The sequence below is a fragment of the Mustela lutreola genome, chromosome 6 (genome assembly GCF_030435805.1).
Source record: "Mustela lutreola isolate mMusLut2 chromosome 6, mMusLut2.pri, whole genome shotgun sequence".
Taxonomy (NCBI): domain Eukaryota; kingdom Metazoa; phylum Chordata; class Mammalia; order Carnivora; family Mustelidae; genus Mustela; species Mustela lutreola.
In genome coordinates, this window is record NC_081295.1 from 154958229 (window position 1) to 154973706 (window position 15478).

The window sequence follows — 15478 nt, forward strand, 5'->3', positions numbered from 1 at the left end:
GTGGGAAGCTTGCTTCTTCCTCTCCCTCTGCCTTTCCCCCACTGCTTGTGATCTCGCTCTCTCAAAGAACTAAATAAAAATCCCCCCCCCCCAAAAAAAAAAGGAAGAAGGAAAGTAGTCTTCTCCTAAAGGGAGAAGATCAAGGTTCTTAAGTCTCTGACCCTGGGATCTCCTACAGCAGAAGACTTGCTGTGTTGCATTCAAAGGTTACATCAATGAGCTCATCAAATTGTATGATAAATCGATGAATCCAGAACATGATACTCTGCAAGAAGTGGTCTGGATTCTACAAAATGGTAATGCGGGGGAAAAGTTCCAGACAAAAGGGGCTAAGGAGGCATAAAAACCAAATGCCACCTGTTACCTTCCATTAGATCCTGACAATTAGCAGGACAAGGCACTAGAACAGCTCTCAAGGACATGACCAGACCAAAGAGCGGGCGTCTGAAAACGCACAGGCTATCCAGTAACTCCCTCAGCTGGCTAATTGTCTTAGCTGTGGGGATGGCCTGTGTTTGTCCCCGGGAAACACAGGCGACCACTGTGGGTTCTGGGTTCTGGGCTCAAATACTTATGGGGTCAAGTGTCGCGACGTCCATTACTTACTGTCAAATGATTCAGCGAAAACATAAGGATGAATGAAAAATGGAGCAGAGGGGAGAGAAGCGAAGGAAACACGGCAAGACGTTCCCGGGGTAAAGGTCGACGGTGTTGATGCTAGTCCCCACTTTCCTGTGGGTGCAAAGTCGCCACAGGGCTGTCCCCTACCGAGTGAGTGCGGCTGGGTTCCTGCGGCAAGGCGAGGGTGCCCCCCAAAATGACTCCTGGGCCTGACCACAGTCCCCCGCTCGTTCTGCTGCTGAGGGACCCCGAAGGCAGAAAGGGGGACACTATTTAAGAGTGTGGCTAGACCTGCCACTACCCCAGCCCGCCCTACTTCCTCCTGATCTTAGGACCTACACGGAGCAATCGCAGCTCGAGATCAAAAAAGGAAAAGGGCGGTCAGCGGTCAGCGGCTCTCCCCAGTGGGGCCCTTGGGCAGCTCAGCAGGCTTCAGCTTTGGAAGCCGCCTTGACCTTGGCTGTCCCCACCCCCGAGAGTGGGGGTGGGGTGGCACCTGCTGTCTTCTCCCTCAGCAGCCGGCCTCCAGGGTGGGGCCCTGCCCCCAGGGGTGGCCACGCCCACGAACCCTCCCCGGGAGCCCTGACAGGGAGTGGTCCTGCTTGCATTCTGGGAGCTGAGGACTTCAGGGTTGCTGAGTGAGGTGACAGCTTCCTGTTCCTGTTTGTGCCTCCGCCCTTTCAGAAGATCGCTCTCCCACACTGGTGTGCGGATGGGGTGCAAACGTTGGGGTGCCTGGGTGGCTCAGTGGCTTAAGCCTCTGTCTTCTGCTCGGGTCATGATCTCAGGGTCCCCTCATCGGGCTCTCTGCTCAGCTGGAAGCCTGCTTCCCCCTCTCTCTCTGCCTACTTGTGATCTGTCTGTCAAATAAATAAATAAAATCTTAAAAAAAATAAAAGAGAGAGAGAATGGCACTTTGCCCTTGTGCGCTCTTGGTGCCTCGGATCGCTTAGCATACGCTGGGGAAACTTCCTGAAGTCTGAGCTCTGCGCTGCCTGAAACAAAGTCTCAGTATCGTGAACCCCTTCTCTTAGAGCCCTGCACGGCTCGGGGAAGGAACACAGGACACTTTCCCCAAATGCCTGTGATGTCAGCGTGCCAGGCAGGGTTGCCACAGGTGACTTCCAGAAAACCTGGGGCGGGGGCTGGGGGGGGGGCACTGGTACAGCCAGTGAGGACTTCTGCGGTCTGGAGGCTCTTCTGTGGCACCCAGGCAGCTGGGGATGAGTCCTGGCTCAGCCCCCCGAGGCTCTCACCCAAAACATTCTCTCTGTGTTCAAATCCCAGACCCGCTGGGTCACGAAGATAAAAAACCAGCCATGTCAGGCAGGACGCTACGGAACTCTGACTCCTCTCTCCTCGAAGGCACCATTCCTCTGGCTGAAACAGTCCTCTACATCTCCAGACGTGGGAGCGAAGTCAGACGCCACGTGCTGGCACCTGAGCAAGGATGGGTATTTCGGAAACGAGCCCACGAATGTTCTAGAACGGGCAGCGTCTCCGGGCTGTGGGTCAGGTACTGCTCCTGGAGTCCAAGGGCCCGTTTTAAGTGCTCTTTGATTCCTGAGCCATGCACAAATGAGGTCTCACGAACCGGGGTGCTTCTAACCCAGAGCCTCGACCCCGGGGCCCATAAACTTGGATGCGGGAAGAGAAAGTCCCCGTGATTTCACAACCTCTACGTGAAATGCATGGCGTGGAAGTGTAGAAAGATAGGAAGGGAGCCCCAGTGAGGCGGGCCTGCGGCTCCGACTGATGGAAATCACCTGCGTGCTCACGCCAGCCGGGAACAGTCGTTCAAACTCTGTGCTGCTTTAAAATTTCATAACTTCCAATAACTTGTGGCAATGTTAGAGCTGATGATTTAATTTTGATGCGCTAATAATAACGTGGCATAAACAAAACAGTACTGCATCAAAATTATTTTGCTTTCAAGGTATTTTGATAACTGGACTGCTAATACTGAAGTAACTATTTCAGTATCATGGGTTTCCTTTGAGTTCCTGGATTCCACGTGTTGTATTTTATGTGTCTAACAAGCATTCATCTGAAAGGGCAACATAGGTGAAGAAGCCGTGTTTCTGGACTACAGAAAGAGACAAACAGTTCAGACCAGAGGCGCTCCCGGAGTGACCGTACAAGGCAACCCACAGGGTCCCTCCTGAGGCTGGGACAGGGGCTCAGCGCTGGGAACCGCCTGGCAGACCCTCATGAGCCCCCAGGAGGCTGATGACTTCATTCATGAAATTTGATCTCTGAGCAGACCAGGGGATAGTGAGCCCTGCTGCTTGAATAATTCAGTCTTTCATCAAGGACACTTGGTATCAGGTGACCCCAGGAGGAGGGAAGGGCTCCCTGTGTCAGATTCAGGGGCCTCAGAGGCAGAAGCCAAGCGAGGCCCACTTCTCCTGCCAAGGGAGGCCCACTTCTGCTCGTGGCTCTTTGTCTTGTCTCCTTCAAGAAGGAAAGGGACTTCCTTACGATAAAATCATCACAGGCAGGGGCGTTGGTGATACCTAGCTTTCCGCGCAGCTATCTTAACCGCTGGGGCCGTTCCACTTCCAGGAATAAAGCCAGATTAGCCTGGACGTTAGAAAATTCTGGCGTGTACTTAGAATCTCAAAAACCAAGGCCTCGTGGCTTACTCCTGCAGCCCCTGAAATGTTAGACGGGCATCGGTAGCCTGCCTGTGCAAAGACTACAGGGCAGCAGGGAACCCGGAGGACTTTAATCAGTGAACGGCTTCGTAGCTTCTGACCTCGTGTGTGTTTTCAGGGTTGTGAGCAAGCACGTTCCAAGGCACAAGGAGATGAGTGCCCAACAGCGACGCTCAGGGACCAGGAAAGGCCAGTGAAGACTGTGGCGTCCAGGGACGACTCTGAGCCAAAATACCAATGGAACGGCCGGACGGTCATCTTAAACGATCCCACGGACTGCCCCAGAACAGTGCGGGAGAGGCAAACAGTAGGACATCTCCCTAGGGCAGAATGACCTTGCCGGGCAGTCCACCCGCCGGCCAGTCCACCCGCCCCACTGGCCGGCACCTACCTCCGTGTACTCCCTGTGGCTGCGGCCGATCTCCGACAGGCTCTCCCGGGCAGCTCTGCTGGTCGGCGAGGCCGCGAACGCTTGCTTCATTTTGCTGGCTCCGTCCTGGAGGCGTCTCTGGATACAGTAGGCTTCGTAGAGTTCGTCCACCTGTCGGGAGTCACAGGAGGGAATACAAGGGACAGCACTGCTCAACCCCGTTCGGAAGGAGAGACCCCGGCCATCGTTCAGTCCGGAAGATGTTTAGTCTCTGACCCCCGCAAGGAGGCTCTGATAGAAGCATCATCCTCTTACTTATTTATTTATAAAGAGTTTATTCATTTATTTGGGGCACCTGGGTTACTCCATTGGTTAAGCGTCTACCTTCGGCTCATGTCATAATCTCAGGGTCCTGGGATCGAGTCCTAAATCAGGCCCCCTGCTTGGTGGGGAGACTGCTTCTCCCTCTCCCACTCCCTGGCTTGTGTTCCCTCTCACTGTCAAATAAATAAATAAATAAAAATCTTTTAAAAAACTATTTTAAAAGCTTTTTATTTATTTGAGAGAGAGCAAGAGCATAAGCAGGGGGAGGATCAGAGGCAGAGGGAGAAGCAGACTCCCCTCCAAGCAGGGAGCCCCACATGGCGCTCCATCCTGGGACCCCGAGATCACGACCAGAGCGGAAAGGCAGCTGCTTAACCGACTGAGCCACCCAGGCCCTCCCTAATCCCTGAAGCATCATCCTTTGAGCCGGAGACAAATCACCTTTGTTTTAGCCACTGGGATCCATTTTCTCTTTCAAAGCAGATTTTAACCTGAGCTTTCTTTTCAAATTCATGAAATAAAAATGAACTTAACATTGGTAGGCTGTGTAAGCCAAGTACTGGGTGATGGAGACCACAGTCTTCTACATAAGGAACAAGCATGGGAAGGATTTCCACAAGGCTCCTACCATTTTATTTTAAGAGTATTGTCACAAGGTGATATTCACACATCTACATTTAGCATTTTTTTAAAAAAGAACTTGAGTCAAGACTTTACAAAATCATCTTCAATAGGGCCTCTGCCTTTGGCTCAAGTCATGATCCTGGGGTCCTGGGATTAAGCCCCTCATCAGGCTCCCTGCTCGGCAGAGAGCCTGCTTCCCCCTGTCTTTCTTCAAGGGACAGCACTCTCCTAGCTCTTGCTCTCTCTCAAATAAATAAAATCCCCCCAAAAATCTTTTTAAAGATTTTATTTATTTGACAGAGAGAGCGATCACAAGTAGGCAGAGAGGCAGATAGAGAGAGAGGAGGAAGCAGGCTCCCCCCTGAGCAGAGAGCCTGATATGGGGTTTGATCCCAGGACCCCGAGATCATGACCTGAGCTGAAGGCAGAGGCTTAACCTGCTGAACCACCCAGGTGCCCCCCAAAAATCATTTTCAATAAAGAGCCTCAACAATAGAGAAAACAAATCTGTTAAATTATTCTTAAAATGAGATTGAAGAGGGGCACTTGGATGGCTCAGCTGGTTCAGTGTCTGCCTTTGGCTCAGATCATGATCCTGGGGTCCTGGAATTGAGTCCGAGTTGGGCTCCCTGCTTGGTGGGGATCCTGCTTCTTGCTCCCTCCCTCTCTCTCTCTGCCTTTCCCGACCGCTCATGCTTGCTCTCAAATAAATAAAATCTTTAAAAAAAAATGAGGGTGAAGCACAACGGTCAAAACTTGATCAAACACTGAACATTTCAGAACTAGACATTTCTCTGCTATACATCTACGCTTACACTTCCAAACAATAATATACTGTTTGTAAGTGACTGTGGATCGGACACATTCTATAAGCGTGATAAGCGCTTATTGTCTCAGAGACAGCAGTTCCCCATCAACCCAAGGCAGCTTTGACACCCAGGGGACATTTGGCAAAAAGCTGGAGCTGTTTTCTCCAGCATCGCAGCTGGGAGGTGTTACTGCCATCTGGTAGGGACAGAGGGCCGGGATGTCGCAAAACGTCCCTCAGGACAGGGGACAGTCTCCTACAACAAAGACCAGCTCCAAGTATCGATAGTGCTTGAGGGGAAGACACCTGGTTATTGCTGATCGTATACACGTCCACGGTCTTGCGCTCTCCGCCATCGTCAGCATGCGTGCCAGCTAACCACAGGAATTTGCAGGCAGATGAAAAAGACACGAACATCAGCCTTTGGCACAGGCAAAGGAAATTTGGGACTTCTGCGAGGCAGGAACCTGCCTCGGACAACTTGAATTTTTCATTTCAGGACAAACTTTATTCCCTCAGATGGCCGTAGACCAGAGGAAGGTGGAGATGAATATGATGGTTTCAGAGGTTAGAATCCCTCTTTTGTTCTGAAGGCAGGTTTTCGGGGGCTCACGACAAAGTGTCAGGAGGCCCCGTTAGAGTAGGCAGAATTTTCCACCGTTGCTGTCTCTGTCTGGAGGTCAATCACGCTCAGCTCAGAAGAGGCACATTAACAGACTAAAATTATTGTCTGGTTACAGGACTCTCTGTTGCTCTTTCCCTCAACAAGTCACTCCACTTTGCTGAGAGCAATGACCAAACTCTGGAAAGCAGCCTTTTATCTGTGGGGTCGATGGGTCTGTGTCTGATTAAGAGGCAGATGTAAGGTCTTGGGTAGTGAATCTGCTGATGAAATCTTGGGGTTGATGGCTGGCTGGGTGGCGGGGTGGGGGGCTGTCATACACGAATGCCAAGCTAAGACTCGTCTGGTGAGCTTGTTACAATGCTGATGCCCAGGCCCCCTCTCTGGGATTCTGGATTCGGTAATTTAGGGCTGGGCTGGAATCTGGAATTTTACATAAACGTTGCAGATCGTTCTCATGGGGTTGGCCTCCACAAAACCCCTAGAAACACAAGAGCGGATCCTTCTTCCAGGGCCACCCAGACTGTTTCACCCACGGGGTACCCTGGGAAGCTGCCCCTTCTACCCTTCTCCCCACTACTGGGTTTGCTCAAGTCTGAGACTGTAATTCTCTCTACAGGAAACTGCTCATGCGGACACCGGTTTAGCCCTAAAGATGCAGTCTGTTACTTTACATTGGAGGAGAGTTAATTCTTTGTTTTTACTTCAATGCCAACCTATCCTAGCCAAATGGAACTAGCCCGCAGGATAAAGGGTAACTCTGTACCCACTCGAGTGGGAACTGCCAGTCTGTAGGCAAGTGTTGGTCTCACCCCTATGTCAGCAGAGACTCACCAAGTCAACTGTTGGGCTTGTTCAGTTCAATACCACTTGGAAGGTGTGCTGTGCACAACAGACGACTCCCCACCTTTCGTGACCCCCAGGATGGTCCTGGCTAACGACAATGGCTAAAAGATGGAGAAATACTCTCCCACCCGAGTGCGATTTTGTTTCCTTGCTGCGCTTCAAACCAAACAAGAGTGATTTGCCAGCACCTGCCTGCCACACAGATACCTTCGAAGTAAAGTCACTGTGTTAGTCACAGAGTTTATCAGAAATGGGAGTAATTTCAGATTCACCCAGGTAGTAGATATTTTTCAAAGTGGGAACATGCAAAGGCAGCTGCATGTACGTCCGTTTCTATACATCTAACTCATCACAGAATCTTAAAACGAAAGGCTTCTGAGGATCATGTAGATTGAATGCATGTCCCTTCCCACACAGGGCGGAAAGTCAAGGTTTGCATGGGTCCGGTTCAGCCCAGAGAGGATGTGACTGGAAATGATGGCTTCTGACTCCTCGCAGAGAGATCGGCTGAGGGCTCTAGTCTCTCTGCTTGCAAGAGAGACCGATGCACGTGGTTGGACACAGGAATTACCATTGGTGGGATTTAGTGGCTCCCAAGGGGAACTATTGTCAGGTTGCCCGGGGAATGCGTGGTAGTGTCCAGAGCAAGGGGCTGAGAGTCCCAGTCCACGCGAGCCTGGCTGGACCATCCGTGAACCACCTGTAGGGTTTGGGGCTGGGTGTCAGGGGTCCTGACAAAAATGGCCCACATTGAGGCGACAGAGATGGAAGAAAATGTGCCTGGAAACCACGCCATGCGAGGAAGGACAGGAGCCGGGAGCTTGAGAATGAGTTTGGGGACATACATGGCAGCTGTTCTAAGTACTTTTAAGGGCTTCATGAAGACGTTTATGGAGTACAAGTTAACACAAGTGTGAAGTGTCTGGTCAAGTTAACGCAAGTGTGAAGTGTCTGGTACGGTGAGTTTGGTTCAATCTTGAGGAAGACTGCACAGAGCTGAGAGCCCAGCAGGAGGCTCCGTGGGAGCCACTTAAATGTTTGCTGAACTGCAGGAGAGTCAGAGCTGTGCCAGAGTGTCAGGTCCTCTCCTGCTTCTCCATCTTTCCTGCCTGTTGGAAGAATTAACTGCGACTCAGCTTAGGAGCAACTTAGGTGAGCAATTCTCCATGGACTGGATGCCGTGCTTAGACCAAAGGTGTACGGATTAGTGACTGAGAACAGAAACCCAGCAGCCCAGACAACAGGAACTTCGTTACCTTACTAATGTGAAACTCCAGGCGTCTCATGGCTCTTTCAATCGTTTTTATTTGCTGAAATTAAAAGAAGTTGTTTGAAAAAGTACAGTCATTACCAGTTTAACTGATCTCGACTGGCACGAGTATCTTCTTCCCAATCTCATCCTCCAAATTACCAGAAAATGCTAAATATCTCCCCTTTCTGCCCATCTTGGCTATTTCAGAGAATCTCTGATAACAATTCGGAAAGCATCTTCTAAAATATCAAACGTGTATTCCGAGAGATGAACTGGAGTTAGTCATCGGAATCTTTGTGCTAAACACCGAGGGAGGCCAATCAAATGGAAGTTGCTGGATTTCGGGCAAGACAGCAACATATTTTTTCATCTTGAAGATGAACTCACCCCCCTACAGTTTGGTGTCTCCGAAACCGGGGTGCATTTTGAAACTGCTGTCTATACGTGCTCAAATATAATGATAGTGGTTCATGGGTCATCTCCTCGTTGGAGTTATAAATATTGTTATTACATGCTTTAAGTTTAATTACCCTTTCAAATGTCTTAAAAAAAAATTACACCGTGATTCAGCATTAAAATGACGTGTATATGAAAAGGCACGCAGGCAGGAGCACTTGTGAGTAATTAACACAATCTACATTTAAAAGAAGGCTAGAAGAGTTTTGTCAGGAAGTACAAGATACAGATTTTAAGCGAATAGAGCAAACCATGCCAGGGTTTACCTGGAATCACTTTTTTGGCCCTTAGAGCCATAGAAAATAACGCGGTGTTTTCCCATCAGAGAGGTCTTCAATTTGATGAAACACGGTAGTCAGTTAGAGAGAACAACAGGTAAGGGCCTCCCAACACTTGGAAGTTCTTGAACTTACCAGCACGCGGAGAAACCCTACAACCAGGTGGCATTTTTATGGACATGACCTTGAAAACATTATTGGAGCTACAGATCATGGTACTTATTCAAACCCCTCATTAGAGAAAAGCATGACCTTTACTAGGCTGAGAAAAATCATCAGTTCTTGGAGATCTGATTATGCCTAAAAAGGAAATCACGGATCTCTCCGCAAACATGCCGTGTTTTGTTTTCCCCCAACACTCCCGCACAGGATGGTAACTTACCTTGTCTAGATCATATAGCACACCCTAAAAAAAAAAAAAAAGGTGTCTGGATTAGAACATAGTTTCCTCCAAACTGCTGTTGAGGTCAACAGAGGGATTCAGTGTTCGTTTCTGCATTACTGGGGAAGAAATGATCACTCCTGTCAAGTTCTGCTGGGTTATTTGAAAGAGCAGTCAGAGTACTTGCAGGAGCTGATATTTATTTATTCTCCGTGTCTCCAGAGTTCCACTGTAATATCTCTGCACCCAAAGCTCTCACTTGCTTTCCCCTCTCCTCTCTTACTCCCTGAGGGGCACACACATTCATGTTAACTTTTCAATAAGGAAAACAAGTTAACAGAGAACGGAGCAGGGGTCAGAGGGAAACAAACACTCGCCCTCCCCTGTAAACACACAAAAGTGGTGTTTGAGGAGCGTCCTGGAGGGCCGTGATAAGCCTTTCACAAACTGTTTTTTAAGCAAGTTCATTTCCTGTGTGCTCATAATATCACAGAATAATCGACACGCCATTCCCACGTCCCCCATCAGGAGGTGTTTTCGTTTTTGTTTTTTGTTTTTTTTTTTATGGAACACCAGGTCCCAGCCGGAGCTCCTGCATCCATTCACCATTGTTCTCCAAGGAGAAACATGTGTTGCCACTGAGGATGGTCAAGGGCATTCGGAAGTGTGGAAGGCCATCCTGTAAGGAGTCACTCCCCACAGAGATGGGGTGGTTCCTACTCTAACATCATCGGGGTGTAAAATCTTTAACTTCTATAAAGCTTTTAGTCTCTAAGCCTTTGTGAAGGACACCACTGCACATCTTAGCAGGTGTCTGAAAGCAGCAGGAGGCGACAGCCATTAAGGCTTTGCCGTATCTCCTAGCACGTGGACTTTTTCTAGGCTTTCTGACACCTTGAGACATGAAGGTGTAAGATCACTTCGAACTGAACAAAATCATTTAAAATAGTACACAGGTGACCTGTAGGTGTAAAGGTCAACCAGACAAGTCCTCACAAAGCCATCAGACTAGAGGCCACCTGCCAGCTGCTGGAGCATAAGGAAACAGAACGCAACGGGCATAGGGACTTCTCCCACCTTCTCATAACAGGTGCACTTGGGTCCCCTCACCCTCGCTGATGTCACTAACCTACCCTGTTTTCTTAGTAGTTCTGGGCTCCAAATTCTGTGTTAACAAAATGCTAGGAGCACCCCAACTTTTCCTGTCCTTTTATGATTTAGAGGAGGACCATGCAGTTGCTTCTGTTTAATATTTTTTTTTTTCCTGATTATAAAGCGTATCCACATCAACATGCTTGGAAAATACTGAGAAGTATTCAGAATAAAGCATTAAGAAGAAATTTAACCTCTTTCTCAAACACACATCAGGGAGCAGATAGTATTCTGCCCCTTGGATACAGCCCCATCCAGTAGGAAGGAAAAAAAAAAGATTCTTAGTCCAAAAAGGGAATCCTGTGTTAACCTCCTAATGACTGGACGGTACCTACCAGGCGAGAGTTTCTTCTCATATCTTTTAGCTGAGCCGTCAGCTTGTCCAACTCTGTCTGGTGAACTTCCAGATACTCACTGCAAAAACAACAGGACACATACTCGTGAGCTCTGTGCTGGCTTTGACCTTGTCCTTCCGAAGGGGACGAGGAAGCCGGGACCTGCTCTGGGGAGGGCAGAGTCGGTGGGGGGAAGTGGCTGTGTGTTTCCTAATCTCTCGGCTTTCTGAAAGCTCCAGGAGTCGCTTCTGGTACCACCCAGGTAGCCAAAAAGGACAACCCTGGTGAGGCTGGAAAGTCCGAAAAAGAAAAAGCAGTGGGGGAGGGAGTGCAGCCAAACAAGGGTGGTCCAGGCTCACAGAACTCCGTCCCCTTACATACAGCACCGGCTCTAGACTCTCCCCGCATACCAGGGAGATCTTACTCTGGGCCAACAATCTTGGGATCATAGGGCATAATACATATACAGAATACTATGTAATAAGATAACTCGGGAAGGTTTCAGAATCCTTCCTCAGCGATCACCAAGTCAGAGCTGTCTGTCCACCGCTGTTTACGTGAAACCCAACACTGTGCCGAGTTAAACACAGCACTAGTTCGGATCTCCTTCAAGGTTATGGATGTGATGTAGAAACCCAACATATTTCCCATATTTGAGACTCATTTAAGGCTTCCTCGATTACAGTACGAGAATAAAATACCTACTACAGCAATAGACACTTTACAATGATCTCGAAGAACTTTCCTGCACTCCGCTCCTGGCCCCCGAGGATTTTAGAAAGGAAAAACGTTGTAGGCGGCTAATAGGGTCTATGGTCTTACTCGAGGCCGTTTTTCAAGGCTCTGATGACCTCTTCCACTCTCTGAGGCTGAGGCTCTTTGGGGAGGTTGTTGTTTTTGTGTCCTAAATTGTGCATCTTCTTCAGTTTGGCCTGAGGCTTCTTGAGCGCAGAGGGATTTTCGATGAAGGAGTTACATCTATGCGGAGGAAAAGGAAATTGTGAGTTTACCCTCTGAATCATCTTGTGTTTGTGTTCGTGTCATTTGGGGAAGGTACGGGGTCCCCAGTAGCTGAACAGCTGAGCCATCATACATGTGGTTTATAGGTCAATTTGCTATGAGATTTATAAACTGCCGAAATCTGGAAGCTTGACATGGCAGAGGCTCCCCAGAGTCAGGTCAGGGACCCTGAGAGAAGATATCCTGCACCCCTGAAACCTTACAGAAAGCCAAGGACAAGTGCTTCCAAGGAAACAAAGAAGCAGAAGGGTAGAAGCCAAAGAAAAGAAGACGCTTGCTGCGCAGCTTCTGGCACAAGCGTCCACTAACCTCAACCAGGATGTGAACAAGGAGTTTCTGGATAAAGGGCCACGCCAGACGGTGTTCAAGGAAGGCTCATGTAGCCGAACCAACGGCTTTTTTAAGCTTGCTTTCTCTGGAGGGCATTATCTTTAGGTGGAACACAAAACTCAGTGTTCCTGTTAGTGGCAGGGAGCAGCCCGCAGGGGGAGACGGACACCCGACAACTTAGAGCCCAACCACAGATCTGACTGGGAGACCGCGAGGCCAGAACCTCACCGAACCACTGTCTAAGGGAAAGCCGTGACCCCGGGGTCCAGCAGGTGCCTACCCTGTGCCTCCGAGGTGATTCTTTTCCTCTGTGTAACCGTCTGTACCAAAGGGGACATGACAGGCCAGAGCACGTAGGCCCCTGAGTGCCCAAAACCTCTGTCGCGTCAGAAAAACTGAGGCCAGGCTTATTCCATGTACCTATTTCGTGACCCATATGTTCCTGCTTGAGTTCCCCGAAGTCCTATTTTAGAGGAAGGGAGCTTCCAGAGAAACCAGAGGACTGACTTTCCCAAGCCTGTTTCTGAAGGACATCTGTTTCCCAGAGCCGCTCTGCAGAGGCTGTCTTTCCCCACCGCACAACCATACAGCAAACACAGTCTCCCAGCGTGCCCGCAGTGGGAAACGTGCGCACCAAAGGCTGGGGGCGGGGAGAGCCAGGCGCTCAAACTGCTAGCTTACCCCAAATCCTCAGCCATCTGCTTGGCAGGAGGAATCCTAGATGACAGAAAAGAAACTACAGCACCTAATGTTTGGTACGTTACATCTTCTCCATGAAAGAAATTTAAATAATCTTATAGCGTGTGTGTGTGTGTGTGTGAGAGAGAGAGAGAGAGAGAGAGAGAGTTTTGACAAGGCTGCACGCTCACAGATCCTCTTGAGGGCATGAGCACACATCCTTCTGGAGCCGCATCCCAGGACAGAACCACGCCCGACTTGCCTGGACCGTCTCTCCTGCAGGCCGCTGAACCCCGCGAAGGACTGGCTTCTGATGATCCCATTGGGGCCCCCCGGCGAGAAGGACTGGGATCCTACCAACATGATTTCTGGGAGTCTGGCTGGTAGTCCTGGAAGAGAGTGGAAAGATTAGGGCAAATTACAGGCAGGTCCAGACAGAAAAAACACTCCGCTTGTCAACAATGGCAAAGGTGAGGTGAGGTGAGTCATGAGACCATTAGGTCCTACAACCTGCTCTTTTCAAGCCAAAGGGTTCAGCTCTCGGGTGAAGAAAAAAAAAGGTACCCACCTCCTGAGACAGAAATAGATAGAAACTGCACACAATTATCAGTCATTTTAGGTTTAGGTTTCTTTTCAGGGATAGATATAGATCTATCTATCTATCTATCTATATTTAAGACAAAGTTCAAATACATGAACACTTTGGAATGTTTACCTCTGTTCAACAAGAAAAACAACAGCAGAAACACACAAATAGGTCAAGTCAAAGCGTCAGCCAGGTCCTGAATCACGTTCAAAACCCAGTCCAATCGCAGGGGAGAATCTGACACTGAGAAGCCAGATGGCTGAAAACACTAGGTTTCTTTAGTGATGAATTCACTTCAACGTGCCCTCCTTTTCTCTACCCCTAAGTCTCAGATAGGATCACACACTATCGTGGCCTCACGGAAGGAGGCGAGTACAGAGACCCTCCTGCAAGGGCTCCTGTCAGGTTCTGAAGATACGCACACCCGAGCACAGGGACCGAGGGCGAGGGGAAGACTCTGGGAGGCACCCATCCCGTTCTGCCCGCTTGCTTGGCTCTTGTCTCAACTCCCCACATAACGACTAAGACGGACTGTCCAAACACAGCTTTGGCGGGACGCGAGTCCAAGGTCATTTCCCCCAAAGGAAGGGTCTGAGCTGTCTGGGAACTCTATGCCCCTAGGTCAGGCGCACTGGAAGCACATGGTCTTAGCAGGGACCCTCAGCCCAGAGCCGGGGGCGGTGGAGGAGCAGGCTCCCAGGGGCGGGGGAGGCAGCTACTGTCCAGGCTGAGGGCTTCCAAGGTGGGCAGACACCATACTGGCCCTTGTGAAGGCATCAACCACTGTCCTCGAAAGACCCAGCCAGGAAGCGAGCTAAGCAGCTAAGAGACACGGCCGCAGAACTTCCCGTCTATCCAGATGTGCCAGGAGATAGGATAGGATGCCAGGGTGTGAGGGAAGAGCACCCCCCCCCCCCCCCGCCCCCAGCCAGGCCTTACTCAATGCTGCTACTCGTGGCAGCTCCGCAAAGGAGGGAGGTTGGCCTGAGTTGCTTCCCCAGAGAGAGAACGGAGGGCCCCTCCCCCAGAGGGCGGCTGGTTGTTAAGTCCCCTCATTCCCTCCCCTGCCCCCCAGAAGAACCGCTCTGGGCTCTGCAGGCATTCTTGCAATGCACAGGTGCTGAGTCACTCCCAGCCCAGCCAGCCCCGCAGGAGGCAGCCCGCTCGCTCGCTCTCTGACCTGGATGGGACTGGGATTGGTGTCCCACCCCTTCCATTCCAGCCTCGGGAGGGGCTGGGGGGGAGTCTAAGTTTCGCAGGCATTCTTTAGAATTTTCAAACTGATAAAGTGGAAGTGTGTGAGCGCAGTAAAGTTCGTATCTAGTGCACCGGTGGCAGGACAAAATGCAGGACTTAATGAGGTTCTCCTAAGTGCCCTTGGCCGCTTACGAAGGGGTCTGTCCACTGCTCAGATGCAGAAAGCATGCCTGAGCGACCTTGGTGTCTACATGCAAACTTGTCATGAACATCAAGAAGACGCTACAGTTTGTGTTATTTCTGTACTCGTGTTATAAACAAAAATGCGCCATAAGGTTTAAATCTGCAAAAAAAAAATATTTTCAAATAGGTGCCACGTCCAGCATGGAGCTCAATTCAGGCTTGAACTGATGACCATGAGATCAAGACCTGAGCAGAGATCAGGAGTCGCAGGCTCAACTGACTGAGCCACCCAGGTTTTCCGAAATGTGACAAATTTTATAAGTATTGTATCTCATTCTTTAAATTACTGTTCACTCGATCTACTGTTGCATTATGGAATTCTTTGACCACAGGAAAAGAATGAATGCATTTAGAATATCTTAATGGCACAGTTATCTTGTACTTCCTAGAAATTTTTAAGCCAAAAAGATTTTTTTTCTCTTATCCATTGGCTTGGTAGTTTCCACTACAGGCCTCTGGTTCCCCTTTCCCAGGCATTCAGTTTAACTAATGCAGAGTGCCACGTGGGGATCCAGACTTTGAAAAGGCCCTCAGGTGATTCTTAGTCTCAGCAAAGAAAAGGGGGTGGGGGGACGCCTGGGTGGCTCAGTCGGCTAAGGGTCTGTCTTCAGCTCAGGTCACGATCCCAGGGTCCTGGGATCAAGCCCCGCATCAGGCTCCCGGCTCGGTGGAAGCCTGCTTCTCCCTCTCCCTCTGC

At 49.8% G+C, this 15478-nt stretch overlaps 1 protein-coding gene across 4 annotated transcripts in view; it reads right to left on the reverse strand.

The window, feature by feature from the left end:
• The window catches only part of RIPOR2 (RHO family interacting cell polarization regulator 2), a 54579-nt gene extending 41435 nt beyond the window's left edge, over positions 1 to 13144 (reverse strand). For 3 of the 4 annotated variants that reach the window (XM_059179488.1, XM_059179486.1, XM_059179489.1), the window contains exons 1-6: positions 13018 to 13144; positions 11550 to 11705; positions 10728 to 10806; positions 9241 to 9264; positions 8129 to 8182; positions 3670 to 3819 (exon numbers count right to left, since the gene is read on the reverse strand). In XM_059179488.1, the coding sequence (XP_059035471.1) occupies positions 3670 to 3819; positions 8129 to 8182; positions 9241 to 9264; positions 10728 to 10806; positions 11550 to 11705; positions 13018 to 13118 (564 nt within the window). In that variant the 5' untranslated portion in view covers positions 13119 to 13144. Of the gene's footprint in view, positions 1 to 3669; positions 3820 to 8128; positions 8269 to 9240; positions 9265 to 10727; positions 10807 to 11549; positions 11706 to 13017 lie in introns of those variants that run through there. The other variant, XM_059179485.1, reaches the window with a different exon arrangement.
• Positions 13145 to 15478: the final 2334 nt, after the last annotated feature.